This window comes from Oryctolagus cuniculus, chromosome 11 (genome assembly GCF_964237555.1).
Source record: "Oryctolagus cuniculus chromosome 11, mOryCun1.1, whole genome shotgun sequence".
Classification (NCBI taxonomy): Eukaryota; Metazoa; Chordata; class Mammalia; order Lagomorpha; family Leporidae; genus Oryctolagus; species Oryctolagus cuniculus.
This window is the reverse complement of record NC_091442.1, coordinates 71,178,482-71,192,880: the sequence shown is the minus strand read 5'-3', so window position 1 is coordinate 71,192,880 and position 14,399 is coordinate 71,178,482. Positions and strand designations below refer to the sequence as shown.

At 41.2% G+C, this 14,399-nt stretch overlaps 1 protein-coding gene across 10 annotated transcripts in view; it reads right to left on the bottom strand.

Moving 5' to 3' along the window:
- Window positions 1-2,252: 2,252 nt before the first annotated feature.
- Window positions 2,253-14,399, bottom strand: part of LOC100340389 (solute carrier family 35 member E3) — a 74,227-nt gene continuing 62,080 nt past the window's right edge. For all 10 annotated transcript variants that reach the window (XR_011380154.1, XR_011380153.1, XR_011380155.1 and 7 more), the window contains 4 exons: window positions 10,760-10,917; window positions 8,110-8,265; window positions 7,074-7,151; window positions 2,253-4,356 (listed from right to left, as the gene is read on the bottom strand). Coding sequence is in view for 7 of the 10 variants with exons in the window: in XM_051846423.2 (XP_051702383.1) it covers window positions 3,781-4,356; window positions 7,074-7,151; window positions 8,110-8,265; window positions 10,760-10,917 (968 nt within the window). In the remaining 3 variants the exon portion in view is untranslated. The remainder of the gene's footprint in view (window positions 4,357-7,073; window positions 7,152-8,109; window positions 8,266-10,759; window positions 10,918-14,399) is intronic.

Sequence of the window (14,399 nt, the reverse complement as noted above, 5' to 3'; positions counted from 1 at the left end):
ATCAGTAGATGAGAGCTCTCTGCCTCTCAAAAGAATAAAGGGGTTTTTAAAAGGCAAGAATCCAAGTATATTTCAGTATAACCCCTCTCCTATAAACGATTAGCTCTCATTTACCCAAAATGTTACTCTAATGAACACATCATTTCAGATGGATTACTTACAGATTACTGTACCAGTGGGCAATCTCTCATCTGCTTTACTGTTGTTTTCTATTTTATGCTACTTTTCATTAGTCCCTCTTATTAACAAACCACTTTATAATTCAGCAGTCAACACTTCTAACACCTCTTTGTGCTTACATTTATCTAAGCATTACTTGTATCTCTCAAAAAATCCCTATTGTACTAAATAACTGAAAGCTGACTATATAACAAGTACAAGGGTACTTCATTTTTAAGTTTATTTTGGTGCAAAACAATTGTGAAATCCATACATAGCTTTTTCGTAATAGTTTTCTTCATTTAAAAAAAAAAAAAAACTTAGTTATTTGAAAAGGCAGAGTTATAGACAGGTATCTTCCACCCCTGGTTCATTCCTCAAATGGCCACAATGGCCAGGACTGGCCCAGGAACTCCATCCCAGTCCCCCACATGGGTGCAGTGGCCCAAATACTCAGGCCATCTGCTGCTGCATTTCCAGGCGCATTATCAGGAAGCTGGGTCAGAAGTGGAATAGCTAGGACTTGAACTGGAACTCATACAAGATGCTAGCCCATGGGCAGCCACTTAACCCACTGAGCCACAACACCAGTCCTTTCCAAATAGTTTTATGAACTTTTTGAAGGCCTTTTGTATGTATGGATTTCAAAACATTTTTGCAATGAAACAAACATGTTTTAATTCCATTTTCCACAAAATTGTGAAGTATACACCTAGGGTCATAAACTTTTAAACAAATGTTTTTTTAAGCTGAAGAAATGCATTTTTGCAAAGTGTTAAGTAAAAATCCAGCATTCAACCAGAAAATGCAACAATAAATTTTTCACAATACAATGCGATGTCAACTTGCAAGATACCATCATATGCCTAAAGCCCCATATACTACTACCTTCAAAACTCCCATTAGAAACTTTTAACATCTAGGCATTTTGTGCAGTGATTAAGACGTCACTTGGAACACCTGTATCCCACATTAGAGTGCCTACCTTGGAGTCCCATCTCAGCTTCCTGCTAATGCAGATCCTGGGAGGCAGCAGGTGATAGCTCAAGTGGTTGGGTCCCTGCCACCCACATGGGAGACGGGCACGCAGTTCCTAGCTCTTGGCTTTGGCCTGGCACAGCCCTGGCCATTACTGGCATCCGGGGAGTGAAACAAATGCAACATCTCCCTGTGTCCCTCTGCCTTTGAATTTCTTTTAAATTTGAAGTAAGTGATGCCAAGAGTCAACCCCCCTCTGGTTTGGGGGCCCCACATGCTCCAACTTTAAATCAGCGTTGACTTAGGTCCCAGTGCTTTGATTCATATAACAGATCATTATGGAGCACCTATATATGTGCATTACAATCGAGAGGCTCCTGTTTTCATGGAATTTCATTTCAAAGTTGAGCACAGAAGTCAACGGGTGACTAAAATAGTTTTTTTTTTTTTTTTAATTTGAAAGAGAAAGCCAGAGAGAGAGATCTGCTAATTCGTTCCCCAGATGCCCATGGAGCCAAGGTTGCACCAGACGCCAGCAGCCCGAAACTTCATCCAGGTCCCCCAGATGGGTAGCGGAGACCCAATACCTGAGCTATCATCTACCCTCCGCCTGGGTGGCATTGACAGGAAGCTCAATCAACACAGAGGCAGGCCTCAAACCCCTGCACTCTGGAATGGAATGTGGGTAACTCCAAGCAGTGGCCTAACACTGGTGCCATACCACTTAGCCAGTGGCAAGGTGGCAGCCGAAAATCTCTGCCTGCCCCAGCTACATCCCTTTTACAAAATTATCACCTGTTGAAACTTCTTAAGCCAGTCTGCCACATCATAGCCAGAGAAAAACAGCATTCTCTGGCCCCACTAATCTGGAATACCATTCTCCAGAGTCGGTCTTACCCAACATCTTGGAGGCCAGCGACTACATCAAGCTGGCCCCTGATATGCATGCTTCCAAAGGAGGCAGGCACAGGCATTCCAGAAGAGGAAATACATTCAAATTTGTGCCTGTGTTTACCCAAACAGATCACATTAAATGTAAGTTCTATATTAACAAAACCCAGCATTATGAGAAAACCAAATGTTTGAGATCCAATAATCACATTCTTGAAACATTCTTAACATTTAGTAAGTCATTTATTTGTAAATCAATAAATAATATATGCACATGAAACTTAAAAATTTAGACAATCAAGACTACATTGGTAATCCAGAAGCACGCAGAATGACTCCATGTGCAGAGCTGAATGCTATGTGAACAGCAACTGCTGCATAGGTATATCCTAACATACACCATCTATCATCTCATTTGTACTACCAACTTTCAGAATGAATGTATATAGCTCTAGCTGAAAAATTACAAATCACAAATTAATAAAGCTTCGTGGTATTTGAAGACCAAAGATAAAGTACTGCCAGTCAATCGCTTCCTACCTAGATATGCACATGGAATCATGATGTATGTGACCTTTGCTTATAAAGCTTATACCAACAATGTTCTGTTAGAATCAGCTACACAAATTATCCCTCAGTTCTAAAATTTAGTTAGTTCAGTCGGTTTTATAGCCCTCATCTGAATATGCACAACTGTCAAATATGAGAGAAAAACACTGGGATCTTAAGTCAATAGTTATTTTAGTATTTGGTGGAGACTCATACTTAACCATAATAAATTAATCTACAGTTTGAGAGTATTTCATAATCCCGTGTTCTGACCCTGTCATTCTTAGAAGGAACAGAATGAATAAATTCTGCATAACTTGTAAGTTGCAATCTTCCCAGCTAGTTTTAAAATGAATAGTTCTGTTTACCAAGTTTCTGAATTCATTAGTTTCTAAAACTGGTCTGAAACCTAGGCAACTACCAGGAACCATGTAACCCAGCCCAAGAAGATCATTCAAAGTGTCTCAGAATTCTTTCCAACTTAGAGGAAACAAGAGAGTCCACTAAATTCCGAAAGTGTGGAAAAGGCCTACTATACCTGCCTACCCAGAACAATCTGAGTTTACGAGGGAGGCTTAGGAAGGTTTTGCGTGTGGGTAAATGCGCTATTTTCTCAACTAACATCATTACCACAACTACTCCTACCACATGTTTACACTGAAAAGACTTAAAGAATAAGTACATTTTTCACTTACAGAGCACCAAATATAGCTACCAACTTCTTTATCTGAAAAAAGTATTTTAAGCTCTGAGAGTAGAAAAACTAAGGCTCAGACAATTTAACAGTATCCAAAATTTAAATATTAACTCTCACAAATATTTTCTCTCCTTACACAAAAGACACTAAATTTACATTTCAATGTCCTATTTATATATGTTTTTTTTTTTAAATCCAATACTTATCATTTACATTTAGAACAAAGTGGCATGGCAACTATTTAAAGTCAAGAGTAAGGGTAAAGGATGAGCTATAGTCATTTATCCAAAACAAATCATATTACAACCCAAGTGAAATTTTCCTTTGAAAAGTAAATATTCATTCTCCCCCTCCCAAAGTTAAATTACACTGTAAAAGGGCAATCTAGGTGAACAAAGTGACAATGCCTCACTTTGATATATGTAAATAAAAATAGACCCATGTTGTCTAAATGTTTAGGGCTTTATAGTTAGAAATATATAATTCCATTTCTATGGACAAGTAAATTAGTTGAAATAAGTTAGCACAATCATTTGAATTGGTTGTCTACATACTGGGCAGGGCTTATTCCTTTTCTTTAGTTTTTTGGCACAAGTGAAACATGACATTAGGTGTCCTGTTTTGCCATGAACAATGCAACCATTTTTAGGTCGACCCTGGCAGATCACACAAGGTTCAATGGCATTAAGGGGAATATTAGATTCTGTACTTTCTTCTTTGTCTTGTGTTTCTTCCCTCTCAAACTCTTTGACATCTTCTTGGCTGCTATAAATAATGCTATTGGAAGTTGATGGCTGAGAGAAGTCCTCACTTTCTTGTGATTGAGAGGCTTGTGTGCTTTTATCATCATTTTCCTCAACACAGGCTTCTTGGGAATCATCTGCTGTAGTTTTTTTACAATCAGGAACATCAAAGCCTTCTTCCGCGTGTGTCGAGTTTTCTAGTTTGGCTTTCTCAGGGATTCCCCCTTTGTCTTTTCCCTTATCTTCAGGAAGCCAATTCTCACGGAGGGCCCAACATCTGTTGCAATGTGGTGGAAGGGGAGGATTCATTTCATTGCATGAAGTACACTTCCAATAGTCCTTCAATGATATAAGACAGAGTTAGTTTCTATAACCTTCTACTTGCTAGTCATAGCAATACCAGCAACTCCCAAACGTCCAAAGTTCTAAAATGTATCACACAGCTCAATTTCTAGCATTTCATGTTTTACATACAACAGTCAACATGTACAGCATCACAACATAGTTAATCATAGCGTACTTCATGCTGGAAATTACTGAGGGATTTTAGGTACAGCACATATGCATGTATACAAAGGGTTAACTCTGCAAGATAATGGATACATTAATTTTCATGACTATACCATACATATGTATAAAAACATGTTGTATATACCTTAAATATACACAACTAAAGATTTTAAGAGTCTAACCTCTATAAATATAAGATTTTTATATACATTTTTCCCAGCCATGCCATGCTGAAAAATCCTGAAACTGAAAATGTACACACTGTGCTATTAAAATGTATGTACAAAATTCTCTTCAAGGCCGGCGCCGCGGCTCACTAGGCTAATCCTCCGCCTAGCGGCGCCGGCACACCAGGTTCTAGTCCCGGTCGGGGCGCCGGATTCTGTCCCGGTTGCCCCTCTTCCAGGCCAGCCCTCTGCTGTGGCCAGGGAGTGCAGTGGAGGATGGCCCAGGTGCTTGGGCCCTGCACCCCATGGGAGACCAGGAAAAGCACCTGGCTCCTGGCTCCTGCCATCGGATCAGCGCGGTGCGCTGGCCGCAGCGCGCCGGCCGCGGCGGCCATTGGAGGGTGAACCAACGGCAAAGGAAGACCTTTCTCTCTGTCTCTCTCTCTCACTGTCCACTCTGCCTGTCAAAAAAAAAAAAAAAAAAAAAAACAAAAAAAAACACAACTAAAGATTTTAAGAGTCTAACCTCCATAAATATAAGATTTTTATATACATTTTTCCCAGCCATGCCATGCTGAAAAATCCTGAAACTGAAAATGTACACACTGTGCTATTAAAATGTATGTACAAAATTCTCTTCAAGGCCGGCGCCGCGGCTCACTAGGCTAATCCTCCGCCTAGCGGCGCCGGCACACCGGGTTCTAGTCCCGGTCGGGGCGCCGCATTCTGTCCCGGTTGCCCCTCTTCCAGGCCAGCTCTCTGCTGTGGCCAGGGAGTGCAGTGGAGGATGGCCCAGGTGCTTGGGCCCTGTACCCGCATGGGAGACCAGGAAAAGCACCTGGCTCCTGGCTCCTGGATCCTGCCATCGGATCAGAGCAGTGCGCCGGCCGCAGCGCGCTGGCCGCGGCGGCCATTGGAGGGTGAACCAACGGCAAAAGGAAGACCTTTCTCTCTGTCTCTCTCACTGTCCACTCTGCCTGTCAAAAAAATAAATAAATTAATTAATTAAAAAAAATTCTCTTCAAGGACACAGAAATAGTTGATCCATTTGGTTGAAGAAAGTACCGTGGGTCATTTACTCTGCAGTGAGGTCTGTACCTACCATTCCCTAAAGGCTCAACCCCAAACACGACCTAGAGTCCACCCAATCAATCTAGATGAAACGTGCCTCCTGGAGAATCGTCTCTCAATGCAACAGCCACTTAGACTCCCTTAGAAATGCTCTACAACCGGGGCTCAGCTGAATGTTCTGACACCACCCACAGGGGAACTGCTGAAACATTCTTCTCACCAACCTTAGCTCAAACATGCCACCCTTGGTCACCATCTGAAACGTAGTCCTTCTTTATCCTCTCCTGTGTTTTCTGCTCTAACCGCTCAGTGCTGCTTCTTTATCTCGTCTTTCCCAAACCTTTCCACCATGTAATTTAGGTAACAGACTCCCTTCGAGCTTCAGCCTCTTTACTGAACACATCATCTCCTTCTATTAAATGAAGCATGTTCTTGCCCAAGAATACTATACCTGTTAAGCTTGCCATAAGGGTTCCTTCCTGTTGTGCCATGAATAACAATCATTTTTAGGTTCCCTGGCAAATGACATGAAGGCAAAAACAAGGGGAGGCTATTCATTCTCCCACAATGGTTCTTTCACAAATGGTGGTTTCCACCAGTTCAAAAAGCCAAAGATAAAGGCCTTACATTATGGGGGCTAGAGGAGAATGTTTCTAAGAGTTGAATTACAAGATCAGTATTTTTTGATTGATAAAATACTGAAATTGTTAAAGCTAGGGGACCAGTAGAATGGAAACACCTTCTACTATTCTCTATGTTGTACATTCCTGAAATTTCCTATAATGAAGGTTTAAAAAGTTCAAATTCCAGCATATAAAAACTAAAAAATGTAACAAATCCCACAAGAACAAAAACACATTAAAAATCATCCATACCTTTTTTTTAAACAATAATTTGTTAACTTGAGAGGCAGAGAAACAGAGCTATTCAATGGTTCATTTCCCGAATATCCACAACAGCAGAAGCAAGGCTGTACCAGGCTGAAGCTAGCAACTCAATCCAGGACTCCCATGTGGATGTCAGAACCCAACTACTTAAGCCACACATGATGCAGCTTCCCAGAGTCTTAGCAGCAAGGTAAAATCAGTAACTGGAGCTGGGGCTCAAATCTAGGCACTCCGACATGGGATACAAGTATCCTAACCAAAGTCTTAACCACTAGGCCAAATACCCACTCTGATTCAGACTTTTAAAAATGTTCCAACTTTATAAAAATCACCTTATTTCAGGACGTACACCAGACACATTTTTCTAGTCTTGACTGCAGTATTATTTTTTGACTTCTTAAAAAAGGTAACATATACTCACAGCTAAGGAAATTTCAGGATCTTCTTCAAATGAATCTGTATCACTCTCTCCTGCCTGATACACAGTAACTCGATATACCTAATAAGATAAACTCATTAAGCATCAATTCACCACCTATTTTTTCTTCAACCAAGAAAAGCTTCTCAGTGGTAAATCCTAAACAAAGAGCATGTACTACTACGCATAAAAATTTTAAGACAAAGGTCAAATGGAGTAAGGTGGAAAAATAGACAAAAATGCTATGGTGAAAGCCAACCAACAGGATGTTTCAAATGAACAAAAGCAGCTGGCGCTGCGGCTCACTAGGCTAATCCTCCGCCTTGCGGCACCGGCACACCGGGTTCTAGTCCCGGTTGGGGCACTGAATTCTGTCCCGGTTGCCCCTCTTTCAGGCCAGCTCTCTGTTGTGGCCAGGAAGTGCAGTGGAGGACGGCCCAAGTGCTTGGGCCCTGCACCCCATGGGAGACCAGGAAAAGCACCTGGCTCCTGCCATCGGATCAGCGCGATGCACCGGCCACGGCGGCCATTGGAGGGTGAACCAACGGCAAAGGAAGACCTTTCTCTCTGTCTCTCTCTCTCACTGCCCACTCTGCCTGTCAAAAAAAAAAAAGCAAAATACAAGCATTTATAGTTTATAAACATGAAGGTATCAAATCATAAAAAGACAGAAATATTGAAATATGCTGTTTCCTTGTGATTTGACACCTTCATGTTTGTAAGTTAAAAACCCTTATGTTTTGCTTTACCCATTTGAAACACCTGTTGGCTGGCTTTCCACAGCAGTTCTGTGTAACAGATGTGGAAATACTATTTGACTATGTGCATATTTAACTTTTACAAAAAGCAATAATTTAAGAATGTAACTCAGAAAAGGACTATGAAAAGTCTCGAGTTTACAAAACACTGTAATCTGAACAATCCAGAAGAAATGAATTCAAGTAAAATTGGAATACATTATTATTGCAATCTCAGCTAAATCAATGAATACAGAAAATACCTAACAATTTCCTGACACAATCACAGGGTGAGAAATTACCTCATCATCTTCATCTGAGAGTTCTTGTCCTTCTTCACTAAGGCTATAATCTTCTGAATCTAGAGATTCAACTTCAAATTCTACACTAAACTGATCAGAAACTGAATCCTGATCCAGCCAGTCACCTGAATGTTCACTTACACCATCATCAAGATCCTAAAATAAGAAAAAATAAAATCAACTTAATAAACATTAGCTCTTAGTCTCTGGAACTCTTCCTAACTATCCCTGTGTCTCCATTTCCTCCTCAGATCCATGCAGCACACTGATACTGAAGTTTAAGGTTACTTTAGTATCAATTTTATTCTCCCTGTTCAAAATTCCACCATGTAAAGGAAAAAGGCCAAAGCCCCTTGCCATTGAAGATACATACAATCTGACTATATTAACATTCTCATCTTATATCTCCAACTATACTCTCTTCTCCCTTAACATGGATGATCCAGCAAAATCTAGATTGTTAAAACAAATCAACAGGACATTTCAACAAAAATCTTAGCATCCTAATTTTAAAATAAGGGAGTAGCCACAATACAAATTTTGTCTCAGCATCTTTTAAGGCAGGGCCTGCACACTGTGACCTAGCACCCACATATATTTCATATAAATTTTTTGCTGAACACAGCCATGCCCATCCATTACCTGTTGTCTATGGCTGCTGCTACATTACAATGGGACAGCTAAGAAGCTGTGATGGACACCAAGAGCCCACAGAGCCCAGATGACTAACTGGTTGGCTATTTGCAGACAGTTTGGCAACCCCTATGCCAGGATACAATGAAGAATGCAGCACTGAACATTAATTTTTTGGTTAATGTTCAAAAAAGAGTGACCTAGAAACTACTTAACATTTTAAAAGTATCAGACAGGCTTGTCTGGAGATGTTTTAGATTTTGTAGCCAGAAATACCTGGTTTTGTCTGATTTCCAACTGTCCCAAATATTAGTTGCAGAAATCTTCACCAAGATATTTAAACACTCAAGTTTGTTTTCCAACTGTAATGTAGTTTGAGGCTGCTACAGTGATAAAATATGATAAAATCAACTGCCTACTACAGAGCTGAGAATACAGCCTTAGTTCTCTACTTTCTTAAAACCAAGAGAAAATAGGAGAGGAATGCATTTCCCTTAACTCTCTTCACAACATGGTGAATGAAGACACCAAATGCTGACTAATATTCTGTGTGAGGTAAAGATGTGAAGGGAAAAAAAGTTTCACAATTAAGGATTCAGCCTGAAAAACAGATCTCTAATATACAGGATGTTTAGGTGTGTAGAATAGAATTAACAAAGAAAAAAAGAAATACTTTTCTACCTTGTTTTGATAACAAAGCCCTGTCTCAGGTATAAAACAAGAATGAGGATTCCAAGTGTCAATTTAGCCAGAATTCCAACATGGCTTGAACAAAGACTGTTAAGTTAGATGGAACATACTAATTCCATTTTTCAAAGCCATTTGTAAGGAATAAAAGTAATCAAACTTGAAGTTCGTATAACTCAAGTTTTTGTTAGCTGGGTTCAATTTAAAGTCACATGAATTCACACAAGAACCTGTATCCTTTCCCCACAGGATTTATAAAATCGTTTATTATGTGGGTCTATCTCCCCACGAACACAGGAGCCATTTCTGTGCTGACTACCACTGCTACCTCCTCCAGCGCCAAATAGGGAACCTGGGACAGAACTTCTATAGCTATTGAATAAAGAACTGAGTAGGAGCTCACTGTGCCATCTAGTGGCCTATGTGAGCAACAGCTCTGTTAAACACTAAGGAGAACAGTTCGCAGTCATATAATCACTACAACGGAGCAGAAAAATGTGCAAATGCATGAAGTAACAATACAAAAATTGTTAAGAATATTATTATTATCATAACTAAGTCTCCTGTATCTTCTAGACAACTATAAAACGGTACTAATTCTAGAATAATGGCCATGAGACACTGCCACATCACAAATATTCCAAGTTAATAACATTTTAAAGACACGTTGACTGCTGAAGGAGGAATTATTCTCATTAGCCAAAAATTTTTTTGCCAACTTTTCAGTGATATCTCTTAAGAAAAATCTTACTCCTGGTTGCACTGGAACTCTATCAATAACAGAAGGTACTATGACATTCTCTCACCAGTCATGCAGTATACACCTGTATTCACAGTGTTAGTGAAAAGATCTGAAATGATGGTCCAGACTTATGCATGGCTAATGGTAAACACAGGCTATGCTGACTTACTTCCTGATGGCTGTAATGAAACTTTTATTCTAAATACACATATCTGTTTTAGAATTTTGATATGCAGTTAAGCCAAATTTTCAGTTTTGCTTTTCTAAAAAATTTAACTGCCACATTCCCATACTACTCCAATTTATCTAAATATATTATTGGTGCTGTGGACCATAAAATTCTCTAGTACACAGGTTGATATTATGTTCGTATTAATTTTACTTGCTTCACTGCTATTCCACTATCCTTTAACCTTTTCCCCAAATCTGGGAACACAGCGAGATCTACAAAGTAGTTTTTATTTGAAAGTAACGTGTGTTGTGTTTGGCAGCAATCTCATATCATACATATGCATTCAATCTGTATATTTACTAGTATTTTCAAGACTAGATTTTAAAAAGTCAGTTTTATTTAAAACAAGAACTTACCAGGTTTGATGGCGTCTCTGTCGATTCACTGCTACTGCTTCTTTCACAACATATCTCCCTTATTACACACAGAGCCAGGCTTTCATCAAAGGACAGGGAAATACTATCTGATTTGTGGCGCTTTCTTTGGCGTTCAGATAATTCATCTGAATTTTCTTCTGCGTATAAAAGAAAAAAGCTTAATTAAATTGCTGTACTGTGATTTAGAAACTGAGCTGTCCTATGTACTTATTTGTATTGAAATTCAGTTTCAATAAAGTTAAACAGAAAAATATAGTGAATTACTATTATTATTTCAGAAGGTAAACAGTGAAATACCACTTTTTAAAGCTCTCTAATCTTTCAGAACTTTATCTCTACAAGCACGATTAGATTAACCCATCTAAACCTACTGCTTATTAACCAATCTAGGATTTTTCTAGTAACAGAAAGTAAATATTTAATTTAGTAGAAAGTAGCCTGTATATTCAACAGATGTCAAAAATCAGTGAAAACTGTCAATTTTAAATAACAATCTCTAAGTTTAATAAAAGCCAGAACATTAGCCAAACAAAGGACAAACCATTCAATTTCTTATAATCATGTCCTGGGGAAGTATGACATAACACTATAAAGCTGTTCTAGAAAAAGACTATCATTTGGTCTAGCAGTTAAGCCTTTACTTCGGTTGCCAACACTGGAATGCCTGGGTTCAAGTCTTAGCTCCACTCCCAATTCCAGTTCCCTGTCAATGTGCACCCTCCTAGGACACAGCAAATGATGACTCAAGCAGTTGGGTCCCTGCCACCCACGTAAAAGAACATGGAATGAATTCCTGGCTCCTAACTTTGGCCTAGCCAAATGCCTGACAGGGCGTGCATTACCAGAAAGCTGGAACTAGGAGCCAGAGGTATGGAACCCATGACAAAGGATATGCATGTGGCTCAATTTCTAGGCCAGCTGCCATCCTCCAGAAAAGATCTGACTGCCGACTTACTTTCTTGCTTAGAAATAATCCAGCCCTAGGGAATCTGTCAGTTTAACTGAACAGCTACACAATCATTTAAGGTATCAAAACATGGAATATGTAAACTTTTACACTGCAGCAAGATATGCAATGCACAATAAAAATATGAATCATCTAAGTAATGAGTTTTCAAGGGAGCCCTTTTGTCCTTAAGCAAAGGTATATATATTTTTCAAGATCTTATTCTACCTTAGCATGATGTGTTAAAGTGATTTCTGATAAATGGTTCCCTTTAAGATAATGACTTCTTATGATCACTACTTCATGTTATGTGCCACAAAGAATTTTTTTTATTTTTATTTGATTTATTTATTTTTGACAGGCAGAGTGGACGATGAGAGAGAGACAGACAGACAGACAGAAAGGTCTTACTTTTTGCCATTGGTTCACCCTCCAATGGCCGCCACGGCCGGCGTGCCACAGCCGGCGCATCGCGCTGATCCGAAGCCAGGAGCCAGGTGCTTCTCCTGGTCTCCCATGCAGGTGCAGGGCCCAAGCACTTGGGCCATCCTCCACTGCACTCCTGGGCCATAGCAGAGGGCTGGCCTGGAAGAGGGGCAACCGGGACAGAATCCAGCGCCCCGACGCCACAAGGCGGAGGATTAGCCTATTGAGCCATGGCCCCGGCCGTGCCACAAAGAATTTAAGATTTAAATTGGAAATGTTTTGGGGCCGGCGCTGTGGCTCACTTGGCTAATCCTCCACCTGCGGCGCCAGCATCCCATATGGGTGCCGGTTCTAGTCCTGGTTGCTCCTCTTCCAGTCCAGCTCTCTGCTGTGGCCCAGGAAGGCAGTGGACGATGGCCCAAGTGTTTGGGCGCCTGCAGCCCGCGTGGGAGACCAGGAAGAAGCACCTGGCTCCTGGCTTCGGATCGGCGTAGCTCCGGCCATAACGGCCAATTGGGGGATGAACCAATGGAAGGAAGACCTTTCTCTATGTATCTCTCACTGTCTAATGCTGTCAAATAAAAAAAAATTGGAAATGTTTTAATTTTTTATTTTTTGACTGACAAAGTAGACAGTGAGAGAGACAGAGAAAGGTCTTCCTTTTCCATTGGTTTACCCCCCAGGGGCCGCTGCGGCCGGCACGCCGCGCTAACCCGAAGCCAGGAGCTTCTCCTGGTCTCCCATGCGGGTGCAGGGCCTAAGCACTTGGGCCATCCTCCACTGCACTCCCGGGCCATAGCAGAGAGCTGGACTGGAAGAGGGGCAACCGGGACAGAATCCGGCGCCCCGACTGGGACTAGAAGCCAGTGTGCCGGCACCGCAGGCGGAGAATTAGCCTATTGAGCTGCAGCACCAGCTGGAAATGTTTTATTAGATATTTTTCTATTAGAAGTACTAAGACTGCAGTTAAATGCAACATGAACTCTTTCATTTCAGTACCATTCATTTGAAATTTGTGTTGGGGCCAGGACTGTGGTGGAACAACCTGCTTCCTGTGATGCCTACATTCCTTATGAGCACCAATTCACGTCATGGCTGCTCCACTCTATTTTTTAAGATGTATTTACTTATTTGAAATGCAGTTAGACACTTAGACACAAACACAGAGAAAGAGAGACAGAGAGAGGTCTTCCATCTGCTGTTCCACTCCCCAAATGGCCACAATGGCTGGAGCTGGGACAATCAAAAGCCAGGAGCCAGGAGCCTCTTCCGGTCTCCTATGTGAATGCAGGGGCCCAAGGACTTGAGCCATCTTTCCTGCTTTCCCATTAGCAGGGAGCTGGATTGCAAGTGGAGCAGCCAGGACTTGAACTGGCGCCCATATAGAAATGCTGGCACTGTAGGCAGTGACTTTATCCACTACACCACAGTGCTGGTCCCCAGCTGCTCCATTTCTGATCCAGCTCCCTAATAATGTACATCAGAGGGCAGTGCAAGATGGCCCAAGAACTTGGAACCCTACCTGCCACATGGAGTTCCTGGCTCCTTCCTTTTATCTGGATCAGGCCTGGCCACTGCAGCCACTAGGGGGAATAAACTAGCAGATGGAATATCTGCCTTCCACATAAATAAATAAATCGTCATAAATAAATTTGTATTGTCCATGTATTAGGAATTACTGATTTGCTGATGCCTGTAAACTGAATATACATGTTGCCACTGAATGTTAAAAAAAATGGTAACTGGGGCCAGCGCTGTGATGCAGTGGGTTAACGCCCTGGCCTGAAGCACCAGCATCCCATATTGGCACCAGATTGAGACCCGGCTGCTCCACTTCCCATCCAGCTCTCTGTTATGGCCTGGGAAAGCAGAAGATGGCCCAAGTCCTTGGGCCCCTGAAGCCACATGGGAGACCTGGAGGAGGTTCCTGGCTTTGGATCAGCACAGCTCCAGCTGTTGTGGCCAACTGGGGAGTGAACCATTGTATGGAAGATCTCTCTCTCTCTGCCTCTAAATGAATAAATCTTTAAAAAAAAAAAAAAGGTAACTAATGTTTTATAAAGGAATTGAACATTTCTTACAAAAAGAAAAATGCATTTGAGGGCTGGCATTGTAGCTAAGTGGGTAAGGCTCCTGCTGGAAATGGCAGCATCCTATATGAGCGCTAGTTTGAGTCCCAGCTGTTCCACTTCTAACCCAGCTCCCTGCCAATGTGCCCAGGAAAGCAGTGGGAGATGGCCCAAGTCT